The sequence below is a fragment of the Taudactylus pleione genome, unplaced genomic scaffold (genome assembly GCF_031769625.1).
Source record: "Taudactylus pleione unplaced genomic scaffold, aTauple2 ptg000009l, whole genome shotgun sequence".
NCBI lineage: Eukaryota > Metazoa > Chordata > Amphibia > Anura > Myobatrachidae > Taudactylus > Taudactylus pleione.
In genome coordinates, this window is record NW_028284412.1 from 8,666,548 (window position 1) to 8,688,386 (window position 21,839).

Consider the following 21,839-nt stretch of genomic DNA (forward strand, 5'->3'; position numbering starts at 1 on the left):
TCAAAGGCAAACCCAGGTTTGCTTTCACTATACTGCTAGGTTTGGGCCCAACAATACCACTGTGCATGCAACACTTGGGTAGGGACTGATGTTAACGATTAAAAACATTCTCTCCATAAAAGGCTGTGCAATATGCTGTCATTAAACAAAAAAAGTTAAAAAGAAATAAATTGCAGATATGTGTAGACTTGCAAATGTATTATTTATTTTGTCATATTCAAATGGCTCAGAAAACTCTTACTTTATTACTTTCCAAGAATATTTTGCTCAGTGCTTTATAATATACAGTATGAGTCATGGATTGAACCATAAGCGCCTATAACTAATCCGCCAACATGTGCTGTGTTTTCTAGACCTACCCACTACAGATGATCTGAGGTTTAAATCTGTGAAGGAAACATTTGTTGAGGTGGAGTGGGAACCACTCGATATCTCCTTTGATACTTGGAACCTTATCTTCCAGAACACGGTAAGTAAAGAGAATGCTATATTAGCTTTTCTTTACGGAGCATTAGAAAATTAAGTACAGTGCAGCTGTCACAAATGAATGTATTCTGCCCGTGAAGACATCAGAAAGATATTCATGATAACTAGCTTGCAGGTAATGTTTCAAAAGAAAAGATAATGTAACCATAGCATCCAAATAATTTGTTTTATTTCTCTAGCACAGATTGAAATTAATAGAAAATTAAAGCACAAGTCTCATTGGTTTCTCTGAGTTAGAACACTTTTGAATTGTGCATGATTTTAGGTAAAATCACCACATTTTGATATCTTTCTTCATCTCTAGCTTATTTGAGCGTATAGTATCCTGTTTTCATATGGAACGGATAGAACAATCAGTAGCCAATCAGCGCATTGGAAACACCAGAGTTGCACAGATTATTTCAGCAGGTGACCTGTTTGCTGGTGTATCTATATTAGGATGCGCCTCTATGAGACTGGGGCTCTGTATTTAGGGCATTTGTTTCAATATTCAGGCCTGGTGCAAAGAAGGGGCGTGGCCATGGTGTGGGAGTGCAGGCTGCCATGTTGGGACTTTTTGGGTCCTATCCAGGGATGCTATATCAGCGGTGCCACTGAAGGAGATGTGGCCACACAATGATTGAGGTTTGGCTGCTACTCTTTGGCAAGCCCAGATACCAGAGAGCCCTGGGGCGGTCCTGTTACTTTGTGCCTGAGGTCACATTACTGTCATCACCCCTTCACACTCGGCACCCCTAACAGTTATGATTAGAGGTAGGGAACGGATGTATGTAATAACAACTGAGAGAATAAGCAGCGGAAGTAGTACAGTCATACAAAGAACAGATTAGTGGTGTAAGACTTCTGGAACAATTATGCAGGGAAATTGTAGTTTCAATGTACTTCTATGTAAAATGAAGTTTATACACTTACATTTGATGTGAGATTGCTCTAAGAATTCAATTAAAATATTGTAATATCTTCGTATTTCATATATACAATTATAATGCATACTGTAGGCATATTGATATGTTATGATTTAAAAAATTGTTTTAACCAAGTTTAGGCATGCTATGGTGATTATATTTTCTAAATGCAAAATGTTACTTCTATACCAATACACAGGAAAAAGAAAGGTATCTTGTGGCTCTTATGGATTACTTACGGAGCAACCAAGACAATGAGATAAGCCCTTTCCTGCAGATTCAAAAACAGTTTGTTAGGATTAGAGTTCCCTTTGTGATTTCAGTGTGTTGTTCTTGTGCATACAGTAGCAAAGGATTTATTAACCATGCAATAGAGCTAGTTGAACACTCTATGCTTTAATGGTATACTAACCTTCAATTTTGAAATATACACATTGAATTAAAATATATTATTGTGTCAATGTGTCATTCTATAGTATTGTATCATTCCACAGTAGCAATGTTAAAAAGTAAAGTATTACCTACCTATATCATATCTCCCAACATTAATGTTTAGAGAATCAGAAACATTGGCAGGGGTATGAGTGTCTTGCCCAATGGGGACTTGCCTAGTGCTTCACAAGCAATGTGCCACTCCCCACCCCTCCACCTACCATTTCTTTTAAAAACATCATTCCATCATTCCATGGTGGGCAAGGACATAATTCTCAACTGTCCCAACATGCCAACATTCTGATTGTTGGCGTGATGGGACAGGCCGTTCATTTCGGGACTGTCCCAGCTAATTTGGGCTAAAGTAAAAGTATGTCCTTCTATTACAGACAGTCCATCCCTTATCTTTAGGACAATTTCCTAAGTATCTGATGCAGGTCAAAAAGCAAAGTTGCAGTTACATCACTACCCCTTTATCTGTGAATGAATCCTCCAAACGATGCAGTGGAGTTCATCTGTGCTTCTGATGTGCACCTATATTTGCTCAAATGTGCCTAAGTTTCTGCAAAAGCACCTACAGTAGGTTTGCAATATGTGCAAACGTCCATTTCCATTCAGCTTAAGGACTTCAGTTTTGCACCAGCTCAGATCTAGTAGTCAATTTTACCCTTCTACAGAGAAGCGCATTTTGGGGTGCACCCAGAGTGATGTATCAAAAAGCTTAACACACACAAAAAAAGTAAAATGTGTAATAAAGACATCCCCAATGTCATATCACTCTCATGATTATTCCCAGCCATAAATGAGGCTAAACATAGTATTTTATGAGATAAACTGAAATATTTTATTACAGTCAGCGAAAGGAGTATTGGGTGAAAACATCAGACATACTGTACCAGTGCAATACCAAGTTGCACCTCAAGCAAGTCAGCTTGAAAGACTTACTTGAGGTGCAACTTGGTTTTGCACTGGTATGTCTGAAATATTCACCCAATACCCATTTCACTCAATAACACTTTTCAGTTAGTCAGTATACACTCTTTACAGGGACACCTCCATCCTAACACGGCAACAAATGAGTGAAAAACAGTTTGCTTGAAGGGTATATCAATTAAGTTTAGACACTTTATTTTGTTAATGTACTGTATTTTATTTAGCTCAGTTATATATCGTCTTTGAAGTTATGAAATACTGACTTTATTTGCTCTTTAACTCTACTGTGTGCACCTTAAAACTACACAAGTGCTAGAAATGACAAAAATTACAGTATTGTAAATTTGATACAATTGAGAGCCCAGAATGCCTCAGGACTAAACAAGTTTCGATTTTGCTCTCCAGCTGTTCTTAAATGGAGGTGAATCAGTTCACTTTCCATTTTATTTTCAAAGAAAATAAATGAAGTCTGCTACAAACTGTTAAGTTTTTACTGACTGAAACATTGTATCCTACATTTTACAAGTTTATATTATATCCATTTTTTATTTCGTTTCACAATGTTCTTTTTTTTTTTTTTGCAGAAAAAACTAAATGGAGAGATAAGCACTAGCTTGGAAAAATCTGTAACCTCTTTTGTGCAACATGGGCTCGCTCCGGGGGAGACCTATGAAGTGTCAATACATGTTGTGAAAAACAATACACAAGGACCAGCTTTAACCAAGATCACCACCACAAGTAAAGTTGGCATATTAACCAATATTTTCCATACAGATTTAGGAATGTGATCCTCAGAATGATTTTGAAAAAAACACGTTTCAATCTAATGGTGCCAACATGTGCCCCTATGGAGTGCAGAACTGAATGACTCATTGTAACACAGAATCTGTTCCATATTAACAATGATAGTTTATATGGCTCTACAGATGTGCCTTCTCTACATGATAGACAGAGTTCTTAATATTCCTAGTATGGAGCTTGCTACATGGTACAGTAGTTCCTTCTGTATGGGTGAATAAAATCCAGTATGTAGCTATGACTAATTATTAACCTAATATCCCACTAAATCATGGGGAAATGGGTGATTTAAGTAACTAACCTATGTAACAAAGCTTGAATGCAGGAGATATCACAGATTTAGGTTCTCCTATCCTTTAGGACCCATTTGAGTCTCTATGTTGCACTTCAGCAGAGTAGCATACCCTGAGTGATGTATATCTCCTGCGTTAGGAAAACTAACACTCCAGACTGCAGTCCTCATAATTTTCAATAATGATTGCAGCCTGGCCCAATGTATCAAGCTCCGAAAAGCTTAGCTTTTTAAAGCATGGCCATGTAGGCTACCACCAACATTAGATGACGTTTGCCATTGTACCCAATTGAATACAGTTTACTAAATTTTACAATCCCTATACCAGCGAGCATCCAGTCAGTGAAGTCTATTTTGCAATTCCTTTAGCTGTGGCTATCAAGGAAGTTAAGTCTTTCGTTGAAAGACTTTTCAATGGGAAAGTGCCACGCTGGGACCAACTCATTTCAGAAGAGCTGTCCCACCAAGTAAGCATTGTTAAATAGCTCTAATAAATTGGAGCTTAAACAATGCAATATGATTTGTTATTTATTGGGAAAAAATTGGCCCCATAGTATCAGTGCTTGTCCTCATAAGCTACAAATATCAGTAGCCCAGGGGAGATTTTCCATCTGACTTCTTTCCCATCTCTCCCTGATATATGCCATATTTTATTGAAACTAAGGGTCTGATTCAGAGATGGATGCTATAGCACAGGCGCTGTGACTTTGCACGTGTAGGCGTCTGTTGTAAAAAGACGCCTCCTGCCGGCATCGCAGATCCCAGGGATGTATCCAAAGATGCAGCTTCGGATCACTTTGTGTGAACAACGGTCATCTGAGTATCCAATCAGGTTACTCAGGATGGCTGGTGTTTTCACACTACCTGGGCCAGTGAAGCTGCGTAAGAAGATGCAGACACTGGCCTCAGCACACCTCTAAATTGGGGCTGACGCCTCCTTTTTATAGAATGCTGACAGCCACTGCACAGACCACACCCCAAAACGGGCGCAGCTTAGGGGTACTATGTGTGATCTCGCAGAACAAGATCTGCACATGCGCAGATCTCACCCCATCGGATATGTACATAGACCATAGGGTTTGCGTACATCTCTGAATAAGGCCCTAAATTTCCCAGGTAATTTACTTATGGTCTTTTAATAACGAATTGTGTGTTCTTCTACATTACCACTGCCGTTGAAGGTAATTATTAGGGTGAATCATCCAGTGAATTTATTATTATTATTATTATTAATAATAATAATTTTATTATAATTTATTTATATGGCGCCACAAGTGTTCCGTAGCACTTTACATAGTACATAAACAATAGGTGACCAGTGACTTACAGTACAATACAATACAATGCAGGACAAGAACATGGATAATATACATTGCTACATTAGCGACCATAACACCCAAATAAGCAACCAACTGTTAGGTGCCTTAGTTGGGAGTAAGAAGTAAAGTAAGGAGAAGCACAAGAGGATAAAGGGCCCTGCTCGTAAGAGCTTACATTCTAAAGGGGAATTAGGTGAATTCTAATATTTGAGGGAATGGTGTATGTAGAAGATACAACATAAAACCTATTTTGAGACATATGCCATCATTATGTCTATGTGAATGAAGGAATAGTTAGAATTTTACAACCAAAAAACAGGAGAGGCGTAGAAATGACCAGTGAATGAACGTACAATCCTAACAAATGAACAGACAAGTCCTGTAAATAAATAATATGACTTACATCAATAAAACAGAGTCAATAGATCTAATCTAAGATTGTATGCACTAAAATTAATTAATTACTGTTTTAAACGTAAACATTTTCATTCACTGGCTGGTTTACCCTATAATGTTATACCATTTATTGTTCCTGAATTTCTTCTACCAAAATACATAACAATGTCAAACAACTTGAGGAAAACTTTATTAGCAAACTTTTCCTTCCTTGGTTTAAGACATTTTTAGTTTACCACTGTTCAAAGGAAAAATATTACATGCGGTAGTGGCAATACAATGGAATAGATGACAGCAGATAATTCAGTTTTGGCAACCAAGGCAAAGATAATAGACTGTACCTAATCCTGGATTACTGTATACTGTATACAGTAAAGCCTTGGAAAGTGATAAAGTACCAACCAATAAGCTCCTGTCATCCTTCAAACACAGTCTGTAGAGTGAAGGTTAGGAGCTGATTGGTTGGTACTTTATCACTCTCCACTTTATCACTCTCCAGCCCTGCTGGGTCCTACTGCCTGTGGTTGCTGTGCTCCCCCTCCCCCCCCCCCCCTAAATCGGTTCTGGTCACGAATGCAGGCTCCAATCCGTGTGCAGTAAAAATTGCCTTATCCATCTTACCTATATAAATTAATAACACAGCACTGGGAAATATAAATATATCTTATAATGTATAACACTGTTAGTTACAAATTAAATAAAGATACCTGCTGCAAGTCTGAATCAGGCACAGTATTGGTATATTAGTAACTCTGGTGGTAGAGGTGCTACCCAGCAGGTCCCAAAGCATTGGGTAAGCCCCCAGCATGACGAGAATGGGGGCATGATGCACAGCCCCCAAAATGTGGACTACAAGGGGTCCATGGCCTCATGTTTCAAGGGGCTACGCCCACTTTTTGGACGCCTGTTGGAGACGCATCTAATGTTGGGAGGTATGAATTGGACAAGGTCTAGTAGGCGGCACTAAGAGGGTGATTCAGCTGCTTAGGACAAAATTGCAAAGTTGCACGCAGGCAGCTTTTAATTTCTGCCCCTTGCTAATATGCAAATGCAACAGGAGGTGTATGACACCCCTTGCTGCATTTATGATCCCAGCACTGTGACCGAGGTCGCATGCTGGGATCACCATTGGTCGCAATGGTGGACGGTGCCGAGCTTACTCAGGCTGTCCATGGGCACAGCTCCTGGCCTTGTCACTCCCGGAAAATGGGGCAGACACGCCCCCTTTACTGGAAACGCCGGCCATCCCTGTCCCCACATCCCCCTTAAATGCCTCTGTCTGTCAATCAGGCAGAGGCATAGAAGAGGCTGTGTGCGACCACGCAGGACCCGTTCTGCACATTCACAGAACGCGTCTTACGCATGCTGAAATTACCGTTAATCGGAAGTCTGCGTTCAACATTGCACATACATGCAATGCTGATCAGCCCCTAAGTGTGAGATTCCTGGTCTCTGCCTGAATCATCAAAGCAAGAGTAGGATCAGAAGATGACTGCACAAAGATGACACAAGATGACACAAAAAGCTGATGTTTGTTATATTTGAACTTGCACTAAAATAGTCCTAACATTTTCTATAATATCAATTTTGGCCACTGCAGTAGCCACAGACACCACTTTATCAGGCCAATTGCCTGTTATTTCCTCTGGTATAGCCGTGTGTGTGGCCAGCATTGCAATTGGAGTAAAGGTTTGTACAGTACGCTTATAGCAAGCAGACAACAATGTCAGATAACATGATTGCTGTCATACTGTCTGTATCTGGTAGAAGATGCCTTTTCACACTGGATCATAAAACAATAAGAATGAACTGAAAATGTTATAACACTACCCAAGGAATATTTCTTCCCACATTCGGTCTGACCATTGGTCTTTGGGACAAAGAGCTCAGTGTTAGAACTGTAGGCCTGGGTGGAAATAAAAACACATGATTATAAGCGCCAATGGAGAGGGTGGTGAATACTTAAGTCAAGCCAGCTGCCTTGTCACACAATGTAAAAATATCAATCATGACCTATTTCTCTCCACTGTTAGACACATTCCATTTAATCAGACTAAACATGAACATGTCTGTTCCCCCATAGTTGCAGAGACTTGTGAATGGAAATGAATGCTATAAATCAATACATCTTTAGGACCCTTAGTGAGAGCAGAGGTGGGGATAAACCACATAAATGGTGCCTGGAAAATCCATCATGTTTTATGGCACTGTGTTGCAAAACTCCTTGCCTCAATTCCCTATGTACAGTTGAAGGCATCCCTGCTGAACTAATGTACATAAATCTGAGAAAACAGAAGTTTACTATAAAACTTTAACATAAAACTGATCTTTGTTACAGACAGGAAAGCAATAAATCTATCCGTACAAACATATACAGACGTAACATTCATTTGCTAATGATATTCTGTGCGGTGTTCTTTATAATAATAATAATTGCTTTCTTTCACTTAGCTCTTTCATAATCCTCTAGTCTCAGGAAGCAAGGGCATGAAGTCCGGTAAAATTAGTTATGTGCTACAATTTTGCTTTGGGTCTATTTTTTACTTTTCTCAAGATACCAATGGGATAATCAATAAATGATGTGGCTTTTCCCCCACACATTCCTGAAACATATAGGGGGAATATTCATTTGGGCGTGAGGTTTAGCGAGGCAAAATACCTCGCACCCCTCGCGGCCAATTTTGGAATACCGCGGGTATGCGCACTCCCGATACCCGCGGTATCCAATAAAAAAAAAAGTGGATGCTGAAAACCCCGCGCCGCATAAAAAAAAAATAAAAAAAAAGAAGAATACAGCACTTACCTGCCTCAGGGTCTCCGGTGGTCTCCGCGGCTCCTGGTCGCCTCCCCTCTATATTCTCACTGGAGAGGGGGCTGCTGGGAGTCCCGGGGGCTGCTGGGAGGTTCCAGGGGCTGGTGGGAGGAGCAAGGGCTGCTGGGAGATGTAGTTCTCCCAGCACCCATTCCTGGGGGCTGCATTGACAATGGGGGGGGGGACACACTTACACCAGGGGGCACACACACACACTTATGCACACACACAGTCACTCATACTCACTCATACACATTCACACACACTGACATACTCACCGCTGCTGCAGTAGTTCGGGACCCGACGCTAGATGAAGAAGACAGCACTTCGGAAGGTGAGTAATTACTGACTAATTAAGCAAATTGGAAACTTCCAATTGCTTAATTGGTCCAAAGGGGGGGCTCCGCTGGGGTGCCAGAGCAAGTCCTACTGATTTTTCCAAAAATTATCGATTTTAGGAAAAATCACACTTGCTTTGGAGGTGCGTGATTTTAATTCTCTCAGCGCGTTAAAAAATAAAAAATCGGCACCTGTTTGAATAGCAAAAAATCCGCACCTGCAGGAAAAACCTTGCAGGTGCGGGTTTTTTGCTATACTCGCACACAATCGAATATGCCCCATATTCTGCAAAACAAGCCATAAAGCAGGTATTGGGGCTAATTCAGAGATGTACGCTATGTAGATGCTTTGCGCCGAAGCAGGACCTGTACTGCGCATGGGCTGTAGGGTTTGCGATCATGTACAGGAAGCGGCAGCAGACTGTCAGTGATTGACAGTCTGCTGCCATTTCTGGGAGGGGAGGGGGCAGTGACGTCCTCTGTTTCCCAAAACAGAGACTTTTTCACCACTCTTAAGGGGAAAGAAGAAGCTAGGATCTGACGGAGATTTCCTGGCCTCTTTTGAGCAACTGCGATCGCTGGCTTGAGTGACCCCATGGTCACTCAGCCGTCACGCAGATGGTCCGATGCTGCATCCATGGACGCAGCTCGGATCAGTAATGCATGCAGGAGGCGTGATGCCTTCTGTTGCATTAACAATAGTGCTGTCCAGTGGCGACTCTAGAGGTGGGGCTACAGTGCAGTCCAAGATTCAAATAGGGGAGCTACACAAACTGCTCTTCAAAATGCTTCCAAACATCGCCAGCTGGGACTTACTGGCAATTGGTGTGGCTATTCAGTAAGTAATTGGACCCTCTGGGATACTTATTGTATTAACCTGCTACAGAACAGAACAGAAGTGGAGAAGTTTCCCATAGCAACCAATCAGATTCTAACTATCATTTTACAGATTGTATTAGATAAATGATAGGTAGAACCTGATTGGTTGCTATGGACATTTTTCCCAGAGAAAGAGATTTAACTGGAGAGGAACAGTACTGTGTAGGGAAAAGGAAGATAAACTGATGCTAGTTTGCTAAGCAAGACACAGAGTAAATGGGATGGGTAAACTGACTGCTGACAGATTAGGGGGTCTATTTACTAAGCAGTGTTAAGAAACAGAGTGAAAAGTGATAAGAAAGTGATAAGGTGCCAGCCAATCAGCTCCCAACTGTCATTTTTCAAACACAGCCTGTGAGATGACAGTTAGTAAATAGACCCCTAGATGAGAAAATCTGTATGATTAGGGAAGCAGAGGACTATCGCACATTAATAGAGAAAATAAAGAGAGAATGAATTTTAATTTACACTAAGAGGGGTATTCAATATGAAACGTTAACTTCACTGTCGAAGTTAACGTTTCATATCGGAGTTTTTTCCTGCGTTAAAGTCTTGTGCGCGCTCCCGCTTATCTCGGTATTCAATATAAAATTAACGAAAACGGGAAACTCCAAAGTTGGATTTGCGTAAAGTTACGAAGTTTTCCTTAAAATAATTGTAAGACCCCCCTAAAGTTGTAAAAACATGGGGGATCACTATGGGTACCCCCATTTTAGCCTTTAATTGAAAGTCAGGGATTTAAATAGCAGGTGTTTTTTTCCCGACATTGAAGAAGTGATGCAGAAGAGCACTTAGGTTATTTTTTTAGTTTTTTTAAGTGGTACCATCAAATTTGGGGTACATGAAAATGGGTACTAGCATATTTTGATGTCCCTAAAGTACGTTTTTAAAAATTCTGCATTTGTGCACCTGCCGCTATAATTCTATTCTTTAAAATACCTGCCGCATACTTGCAGAATAGCCCTGAACTTATTTCCCTATTGTTTAACAAATTTTTCCTATTTTTTTTTTTTGCACCCCAATTTTTAAATACATTTTTTGGGGTGTCCCTATTTTTTTTTTTTACTTTTTTTGACACAGTTCTTTTTTAAATGTCATTCGCAGGGGTGCAGGCTATTTTTTTTAAGCCTGCACCCCTAAACCCCAATTCTGCACTTTTTTTCGACACCTATTCAATGGTGAAAACTTATCACCGTTTTTTATCAAAGACTTGTCAAAACTGCGATAAGTCTTTGAAATTGAATATGGTGTAAAAGTAAAACCTGCGATAATGACGTCATACCTCCGATATTAACGCAAAAACGATGTTATCGCACCCATATTGAATACCCCTGTAAAGGTGCATACAAACACAACGATTTTTTGAACGATTATCGATATCATTTATCGTTCAATCGTTGAAAAAATCGTTCACTTTCTGAGTTATAACGATGAACGATTATCGTTCATGCACGTTCACGTTTGTAGTTCAGTCAGACTGACCAACTCAACGATTTTCATTAAGGGAATATGCAAATATCGTTTGTAGTTCAAAATGTCGTTCATTACACTTAATAAATGAACGATTTTAGTAAACGATTTTCGTTCATTTTTCCCCTAAAATAGTTCATTTACTAAATCGTTGTGTGTGTATTCACCTTAACAGTTTGACGTAAGAGTGACTCCAACACTGAGGAAGTAAACTGTTCTGACATGCGAATATTGAGTCAATGTTAGCATGTCAGAACAGTCAATGAGGTACTGTATGAGTAAAAGGAAGCATGATTTGCATATATAGACATTTAGGTGTGTATGCTTTACAAACAAAATGTGGCCTATTCTCATTCAAACCCAAATCCCATCACATGAGCAGAGTGAATTAACAGTCTCCATATTTGCTCTATTTATAGATTATGAATTCAGCAAAACTACATTTCAAACTTCAGTGCTAAATTTCAGCAAAAGCAGAACTCAGAGATTGCATCACCTGATCCTCAGTCCTCACACGATGTGAAAGCAGCTTGGTCACTCATATACAGTATTTCCCGCGACTTCACTCTCTGCACAGGAAGCCTTCACTCAATCTCTGCACAGGGGGCTTTCACTCAATCTCTGCACAGGGACCCTTCACTCAATCTCTGCACAGGGGGCTTTTACTCAATCTCTGCACAGGGACCCTTCACTCAATCTCTGCACAGGGACCCTTCACTCAATCTCTGCCCAGGGACCCCTCACTCAATCTCTGCCCAGGGAGTCTTAACTCAATTTCTGCACGGGAAGTCTTCACTCAATCTCTGCACAGGGACTCTTCACTCAATCTCTGCACAGGGACCCTTCACTCAAATCTCTGCACAGGGAGTCTTCACTCAATCTCTGCCCAGGGACCCCTCATTCAATCTCTGCCCAGGGAGTCTTAACTCAATTTCTGCACGGGAAGTCTTCACTCAATCTCTGCACAGGGAGCCTTCACTCAATCTCTGCACAGGGAGCCTTCACTCAATCTCTGCACAGGGAGCCTTCACTCAATCTCTGCCCAGGGACAGTTCACTCAATCTCTGCACAGGGACCCTTCACTCAATCCATGCACAGGGACCCTTCACTCATTCTCTGCACAGGGACCCTTCCCTCAATCTCTGCACAGGGACCCTTCACTCAATCTCTGCACAGGGAGTCTTAACTCAATCTCTGCCAAGGGACCCCTCACTCAATTTCTGCATGGGAAGTCTTCACTCAATCTCTGCACAGGGACCCTTCACTCAATCTCTACTGCAGTGGGCCCTCAAGTGCCTAAATGGCTGATAACATAGGACCATAGCTTGTATTGATGTAAACTAAAGCATTAAATGCAATTGTATGCATTTTTTACATTTGGTTATGCATGAATTCCAGATGCCTTTTAATGCTTTCTATTGAACACATACATTGTTATTGGGATGCAAGACTGAATGGAGAAAAAGTATAGGAAGCATTATATTTTTTCTGTTTCATTCCACATTTTGAGCACAATCCTGATTCTTTGCTATCAGACACACACCAGCCCATCTTAACCTGGCAGTTGAGTGTTTCATCATTTTTATAATATTTTTCAGGATTGGACGCCCCAAGCGAAGTTGATGTTAAGGATGTTACAGACACTTCTGCTTTAATAACTTGGGTTAAGCCTATGGCTGAAATCGATGGCATTTCTCTAACCTATGGAACAGGAAATGAGCCCAGGACTACAGTGGAACTCTCTGAAGATGAAAACCAATATTCCATGAGCAACCTACGACCAGACACAGAGTATGAAGTGACCTTAATATCTCGACGTGGAGAAATGACAAGTTCTCCAGTAATAGAAACCTTTACAACAGGTATTTAAGACTACGAAACAGTCAATGTTTTCTTCTTTCAGTCAGTGTATGAGATAAAGAACCTTAATACCAGCAGCATATTTTGATTTTGTATAGTATTGCAGTGATACTAATGAATATTCCACCGGTATGTAACATTACTTACCCCTCCACTGAGGTCTGGCCGCTCTGTTGCTAGCAGTCAACTGTGGCCAGCCACGGGATGCTGTGCTATGCGCATGTGCAATGGCCAGTCAGCAAATGCACATGACAGTTGCCTGGAAGGCTTTGCTGAAGCCAGAAAGGCTGCTGCTGGGTCCCTATTGCTGGCAGTGGGGGCCGCATAGCTATCGCCATTGATAGTGCTAAATGGTTTATATCTCATTGTTAAATGGGGCCCTATACAACACACATATTTCATTGTGCCGCTCTGTTTAACATCATTAGTGCATTGTCATGAATGTTTCTTGACAAGAGTCTTCCAAACTTATGTTCTCTTCGATGCATGCTAAAATATGACAGTTTGCTATGACAACACTGGATATATATTTTACAATACAGTAACTGTAGCAACACAAAATGAACCTAATTTTATTGCAATAGTGGTTGAATATATATACTGAACTCCAATTTTAACTTTTGGCATATCTTTATTTGTAGTAATAGGTACTTGATCAATATGATTAAAATATAAATTCTTAGTAGCCTCATGTACAAAGAGGCTTGGGGAGGGGGAACTCCATTAGCCCCGATAACAGAGATGAAAAAGGGAGGTAACCTTGGGCTTTATCGCCCAAGGCTATTCAATTAGGCTCCCTTTTTCACCCGATACCTTTGTTAATGCCCTTTAAATTGACTTGTTAATGGGCGTTAACTCTGGCTAACACACAGTGGACATGCAGAGTCGGTCATTGCGGCCGCTCGGTCGTACGCCACCGATGTTTGCTAAACTGCGCATGCGTAAAATTCGCAGTGCGCAAACTAGCTATTACGATCAGAAATTGCTCTCTCCTTGAACACAGCCAGATCGTTAGTTTGAGTGACAGGATGAGGCGTTTGTGGGTGGTAACAGGGGAAGGTGCTTGTGAATGGGGGAGTGGAGATCCGAACGCAGGCGTGCCTGATTATGCAAATGGCGTTTTATGGGAGTGGATAATTAACTAAGTAGTGTCATGGCACATGTGACATGGGAGGTTTTTACACTGACTAGATCGTAGTGCTTAAGAGAGGGTATGGTCAACCTTAAGCTCTACGAGCAGCTTCGATGGTTCCCGATGGTCTCGATTAATCCTTATATGCCCGGAGATGATGTGTAATGCGAACGAGAAGGGGGCGTAATTTTAGTCTTACGGCCGCATCCTCCCCTCGCTCGTCCAGCTAATGATCCCATCTTAACGACGCAACTTGCGAGCGCTTCATTTGCATATCCAGCCCCTTTTACCTTACGACCGACTCTGAATGAGGTCCAGAATCCATGAAAAGTCCATGGATTCTTGCATTGACAGGATTGGGGATTTTTTTTCACTGCCCACAGCAAATTACCACGGCTAATTCAATTTCTCCCTTAGTATGATAATAGACTGATGGTATAATTATTTAATATATAATCGATCCGGCTTTTTCTGGCAATTTATTAGAACCAAATTGCCTCGGTTCTTCCCAGAAAACTTGAGCCCCAAAATGAGGCAAAATGTTCCGGATATGCCGGATCTCACAAGTTTTGGATTGCATATAAGTCCCTCCCTGTCATATTCTTTCTGCTTTTGATTGCGTCCTGTAGCTGCTCCGCCTTTGTGGGCGGGCTGAAAGTACTGCATAAATCAGTTAGTGATGTGCAGGCTTTGTTATGTTTTAAATAAAAGAAGAAAGGGTTAATTTAAATGAAAAATTCCATAACCAATCCTGGATATTTGAACCCTTTAAAAAACAATATTATTTACTATTTACTCACTATTACCCCCTCACCCAAAGCTCAGGGGGTGCAAGGAGGAGCTTCTTGCCCAGGGCTGTTTGTCCCTCAGGAGAAGGGAACCCATTTTTGGGGCCTTACAATTTTCAGAGGGATTCCAGCCATGGCTGAACTGTTTGGGGATAGCTAACGTAATGGCAGGGGGACCCCACCGCAGCATTAATCCCCCTCAAATTGTTCATCCCAATGCTGGTTATTGGGAAATTGGGGAAACCCCACACCATTTTTTGCCCCTGTTTTCCAATGCTAGCCTAGGCTCAGAGGTTTAGGGCTGGTTCCTGATTTGGGGGAGGTACCCCACGCTTTAAAAAAATATATATATATTATTTATCCTATTTTGCAGTTATATATTATCTTTTCTACTAGGCTTTTATTTAGGCGTTTAGTTCTTGATTAAAGAAAACATTCTATAGGGTTGTATAGTTATCTGCAACTGCTGTACCACTATGTTTCATGGATGTGCTACAGCAGGGCCGTAACTAGGGTAGTGCGGCCGGTGCCATCGCACAGGGCACCACAGGTCAGGGGGCGATGTTTGGGCCTGTCAAATTTCTGATTATTATCATTCTTGCTTGTAGCTTCCTCTTATTTCATCCCCAGCATCTCCTGGCCTTTCCGCATGAAGCCATGGCCCTTTTTTAGGTGCATAATGTCCCTTTGAAAAATGAGGGGGGCGCCAATGCTCTTTCTGGCACAAGGCACCAAAAAGTCTAGTTACGGCTCAGTGCTACAATGTATTCCTTTAAACTGCCATGTGTTTGTGCCGTTGCTCTTACTCTTAGGTTAGCCAGCCATTGCGAGCTGTGAGGTTGCCGAAAGTAACCAATCAGCTTCTGTCAGTTCAAAGACTGTGCAATATAAATGACAGTTAGAAGCTGATTGTTTGCTTTGAGCAACTTCTCCACTTTATCTATCTCCAAGGCTTGATACATCTCCCCCACAGTCTCAAGTGTATTGGAAATGTACTGGCCATTTTTTTGGATGGTGACTGGGAGGTGCTTTTGCAGACGCACAGCATTATATGGTCCAAATACACAGAGGGCCTGATTCAGAGGTGGACCACTGGTGCGTTTTTTGCGGAGTTGCAGCAGCGATTATCTGCAAATGCTAGATTTCAGCCTTGCCCTTCTGCACTGATGTGTTCCTGAAAAACCTAAAATGGCTACTTTCAGCTCAGTGTCTCTTCATGCTGTAAATGCTTTGACACACCATCAATTTTGAACCTGTGGCAGGTGCTGTATCTCCAATTGAACATGGCCTCTCTGACTGCGGCTCTGTGTCTGAGAATGCAGCTACTGTTACTGACAGCCTGCTACACTCCCATAACACGCCCATGGAGCTTGATTCAACACCGGACAGTTAGGGTTAGGGCATACTTGCTTACTTTTGCACTCTCTCCTCCAAGACAAACACAGAGGAGAGATGGAGCTGACTGGAGGGAAGGGTGGGGCCCGGCTCAATGCATCACTAGGCCCCAACCACTTGCAGGGAATGCGCGAATCGCAGGAAGATCGAGAGGTGGTGGGGTGAATATGATGTGATTTTTATAGAAACACGTCACATTGACCCCTTCCCCTCTCCGTTTACCTCCAATATAATGGCATTATCCTTTTTATAGTGCTACCTTTGCTAAGTTTTTGGCAGGATGATAGTGGGACACCTACTCTTCTGGGGGTCTGGGGGACTGCCTTCATATTCAGGAGTCTCCCGCAACTTCTGGGAGAGTAGTCTATGGGAGGGGAGGGTTAGGGATTAGGATAGCAATACTCCCTGCCGGGAGTGCTGTTGGATCTGATGGAAGTCATCAGAACATCACAGTCAAACCAGAAAGCATCACTGCAGACCACAGCTAAATCTGCTGTACCAGGTAAGTTACCGTTAGACCACCAGGGATGGTTTGTCAACATTTAAATCATATCGACATGATGAATTTTGACATGGCAATCTGTCAGATATTTGAAGTAATATTTATATTAGGATGAATACATTAACAACAAAACAAAAATACAACAAAAAAAATCGAGTTTCCACAAATGACTTACTAAATAGTTTTATATGATTAAAAAATTTGATTAATTTAAGAAGAATAAAAAAGAGAAAATGTAGTATCTAACACTCACTTTTTCCTGGTCTTTGGTCCAAAATGTGAAAAACCGAATTAACATAATTTAATTTCTCTTTTTTCTTAAAGATCTAGACACTCCCAAGAACCTAAGAAAAGTGTCCCACACTGACAATAGCATCACTCTAGACTGGAAAAACACCCTGACCAACATTGACTATTACAGGATTAAGTTTGCACCACTCTCAGGAGGAGACCATGAAGAGATAACAGTACCCAAGAGTAACCAGGCTACCACCAAGGTTACTCTGACAGGTCAGACAGTTCTATGGTTATTTATGTCATCTTCCAAATGAAACGATGATGTATGAACACAGATGGTAGTTTTTAGTATTTACACGCTTCTGTATCTACATATGTTTCCTAGGTTTGAGACCAGGAACAGAGTATGGCATAGGACTGACAGCAGTGAAACAGGATAGAGAGAGTTCTCCTGCTACTATTAATGCTGCTACGGGTATGACATAACAAACTATTAGACAATCATTTTGCCGAGGGAAACAGAAGTGCGCATTAACAATTATTTGGTTTATTTCAGACTTGGATTCACCCAAGGATTTGGAGATCACTAGTGCCACTGAAACTACTTTAAACCTGAAGTGGACAATACCTGTCGCTAAGTTCGATCATTACCGACTCACCTATATTACTAGTGGTGGCATTGAGAATGAAGTCCGCGTCCCAGGAAATGCCAACTCCCATGTGTTAACTGGGCTTGAACCTGGTAAAGAATATAGCATTTCCCTTGTTGCAGAGAAAGGCAGACACAAGAGCAAACCAGCATCTGTGACTGGACGTACCGGTAAGTTATCCAGCACAATCCAATGTATTTGTCTCTTAGTTCTTCATTCATATATAAGGGGACATGCATTAAATATTCTAAAGAGAATAAGTGGAGAATAAGTGAAGTGGAGAATAAGCAACCCTTCTAGCTATGGTTGTGGTATGATAGTTCAACAGTTAACATGTCGACATGCATTAGGGTGACATGAGAGTGTCAACATGTTTGCAAAGTCGGGATGCACCATGTCAACATGTTTAGCATGTTGACAGTGACCACGTCGACATTAATCATCTTTACATGGATGACATATCGATATGATAGAATGTAAATCTTATGTCCTGGGTGGCCCAGTGGTCACTTACCTGGTCTTGACAGCTGCAGTGGCTCCAGTGTAGCTTCCGAGTGACCGTCACTTTCTGTGCAGACCTCTAATGGAGCGGCAGTTTTGGTAAGTATTTTAACCCTATGCCCACCCCTAACCCTAACCTACCTTTTAGTGCCGAACCCTTACACCGCCTCCACTGCTACCTAACCTCCCCCTGCAGCCTTATCCTAACCCTTCTGGTGGTGCCTAACCTTCACCATTGGCATTTTGAAGATATCAACATTTCACATGACAACTTTTCAGATGTCGACTTTGTGAACATTCTGAGGATGACGACATGGTGCCGGTCGACATGTTGAGCCATGTCAACATTATGAACGGTAACATGGTAACTATGGACAATGTGACTGGTTCCCCTAGTTAACATTTATCCACACATTTTATTAAATGATAGGTAGATTGGTTGCTATAGGCAACTTCTCCACTTGTCTTCTTTAGAAGGTTTGATACAACTCCCCCATAGTGATAATGATTAAGGATCAGGGATTCACAAATATTAAAGAATAAAGACAAACATTCTGATTTTCTAACAATCCTTGATTGATTTACTGGTAACATTAAACACAACGGGCCAAATGTAATAGGGTGAGAGTTTAAAAAATGTGAGAGTTTAGCAGTAAACTCTCACACTTGTTAAACTCGGCCAATGTAATAGAGTCTGTGAACATGCAAACTCACATGTTTTTAGACTCAAAAAACTCTCACAATTTAAACTCTCATTTAGATGTTTTCCCAGTTTGAAGATAAAACTCAACCAATGTGAGAGATTACTGCTAAATTCTCACATTTTCTAAACTCTCACCCTATTACATTTGGCCCAACAAGTCTGTATTTTCATATGTCAAGAAACGAATTTGACAAGTAATCATTTTTTATTTTTGCTCCTAACCCACAGTTTGTTTTTCAGCCTTTAACCATTTTATTTAGCATGAATGTGTCATATTGGACTTCTACAGACAAAGGATAATAAACCTCTATTTCTTTTATCCAGTTTTAATCTTTTGAACTACATTTTGTTTTTTTCTGCAGATGCAGTTACAAACATTCCTTAAAGTGCAATTACTAACTTTGACATTTTACTCTCATAGCTGTTAAATAAATGTACCTGGAAATTAAGTCTTAGATATGATGCAAGAGACTATTGAACATATTGATTGTCCCCACTGCCCCCAAATAGCAAAATTATTGGGGTTTCTGGTAGAACTGGTTAATCTTTCTCCTTGACTAGGATGTCTTCTTGTAGCATGAGTGGAGCCCTCTAGATGTCAATCAATTTAGGATTATCCATGCTTAAAAACCTGGTGAATTTAAACCTAGAGATCTGCAGCAGGAAAATGGTGTTGATCTCAGGGGCAAAACCCAATGTTTTGCTAGAGATGAGAAATATTTAAAAAAAAAAATCCCATTTAATAATATTGAAGTCTGATTTTAATGTTACTCAGATTGCATTATTTGTTTCCTTTTGTTATTAATAATTTGCCACTGTGCACCTAGACCATTTGTCTTTCCAAAACTGAGTGATATCTGAGTTTAAAGGGTCTATTAAATTAGGGGCAAATTATGGGTGATGCCCGTGATATGCCATTGTGAAGACGTTTGGTTGCCTGCAATGGCTCCTTAAATCGACCTGATTTTGCCCCTAAATCACATGTTTTAGCCTGCAAATCCATAGAGCTGCATATTAAAATTCGCTATTTAAGAGCTATCGTAATTGCGGCTGATTTTCGCCAGTATCACCGGCATCATGTCTTCCTGCGTCATCACTGCTAATTGAGTCAACCCCCTAAGAGATACAACAGCCAATTAATACAAAGTTACTCATTAGTTGGTAATTACTTTATTTTAAAATTTAGCAAGTAAATATATTGTATTAATATTTACTTACAATTGCTTTTACTATACAAACAAAAACTTATTTTGTGAGACACTTATCCCAGTACATACTGTATTGTACTAATTTACGATCAGTGTGCCATAATGATTGAAATCAATATTACCAATAGCAGTGTTAGTTGGTGCAGCCTTCAAAATTGCAGAGAACGTTGCCAACCATTGAATATAATGAAATACTATGACTGGAAGGAGGGGTCTGATGATTTCACCTCTTTCATCTGGTTTTGATGTATTCATCATGTGAGACAAATACTGGCAATCCAAATCAAATAGAGCTGATCTTCAACCCGTCCCTGTTCCAGGAACATGCCCTAGGGTTCTAGTCCTAAAAGAGTCAGTGGTTATGTGCAGTAAAGTGGAGAAATTATTAAGATTTAAAGACAATTTTAACAAGTTTAAAGAATGAAGCTTTTCTTTGTTCCAGGGAAGACGATCTTAAATTTGATTTTGGCATGAGGATCCCTGCTGAGCAGCATGAATACAATTCTGGTATTCATGATGCAACTGAATGTATTCATAAAAGTGTAGGTTTATTTTTTCACAAAGTAAAATAGTTCTTCCTTATGTGAGGCAGAGAAACAGGGAATAATGCTCAGCTCAATCTGGAACAGAACTCATTTTTATTGACTTTTTTGTTGTTGAAGACTTTCTTGTGTTTTCTAACACATCACATATTTTTACAGTTTCTGTTATATGTAGTAGTTTATCCATAACAGTATAACATTATATAGCTTTGTGACAACACTTTTTAACTAAAATTATTTCAATGAGACTTAGGGGTGAGTTGTGTTTCTGGGGCTAAATCGCACATTTATTAACAGACAATTTTTTTGTTATGTATTAGTACAGTAAATGTGTGATTTAGCCCCAAAAACATAACGATTAATCGATTTTAAATTGATTAAAATCGACCTTTAGTAAATTAACCCTTTATAATAATACTACAGTCAGGACCCTTATATATCCATAGTGTTTTGCATTTAATGCGTAAAGGTAAATAAAAAATTTAGTGTTTACATTGGCAAGTTTCTAATTAATATAGAAAGTTTACTCAAAATAACTATTATGTACTTAGAAAATCATGTGGGTATAAACACTGGAATTCTTTAGGTCTAGAGCTCTAGGGCCTGGAAGAAAATATTGATGCATGTCTCCTAACTGTCCATCTTTAGTGCTAGGTCCCATTAATATATAATTGTCCCTCTGGATATAATATATAGATGCTCCACAGTTGTCTCTGACTGGAAAATTCATAAAAGCAGTTATTCAATATACTAATATTTGAATCAGCGGTATAGTCTTAGTTAATCTTAATAAAGCCTTTTTTTCTTTTACTTTTTTTAACAAGATGTGTATTATGTACTTTGCTTGATTTAGTACTATATGTTTTTTGTTTGTCTTTTAGCAAGCTGTGTTTTATGTTCATTTGCATTTGACAGGTTGCTGAAGTATATATATACACATGTATGTATATATATATATATATATATATATATATACAGTGTATGTGTATGTATATGTATGTATATGTGTATATATATATATATATATATATATATATATATATATATATCAAGTATTGCATTGGGTGTTCTTTCTACATTATTCCTCTATCAGGCTTCAAGAGTTGAATCTACATATTCAGATGATTGCATGCACAAAATACAATTTTCTTCCCATTTAGGCTTTTATGGAAAGAAACAAATACAAGTAATGGCATCTTGATAATCCCAGTTTGATTGTTATTGACTGTAGGCCAAGTGACCGTACATGTTTAATTGTCTA

At 40.0% G+C, this 21,839-nt stretch overlaps 1 protein-coding gene across 4 annotated transcripts in view; it reads left to right on the forward strand.

Moving 5' to 3' along the window:
* TNC (tenascin C) overlaps positions 1–21,839 on the forward strand; it is a 127,735-nt gene that overhangs the window by 42,848 nt on the left and 63,048 nt on the right. For all 4 annotated transcript variants that reach the window (XM_088467110.1, XM_088467117.1, XM_088467121.1 and 1 more), the window contains exons 5-10: positions 354–469; positions 3,341–3,494; positions 12,659–12,922; positions 17,062–17,247; positions 17,360–17,449; positions 17,531–17,794. In XM_088467110.1, coding sequence (XP_088323236.1) covers positions 354–469; positions 3,341–3,494; positions 12,659–12,922; positions 17,062–17,247; positions 17,360–17,449; positions 17,531–17,794 — 1,074 coding nt within the window. The remainder of the gene's footprint in view (positions 1–353; positions 470–3,340; positions 3,495–12,658; positions 12,923–17,061; positions 17,248–17,359; positions 17,450–17,530; positions 17,795–21,839) is intronic.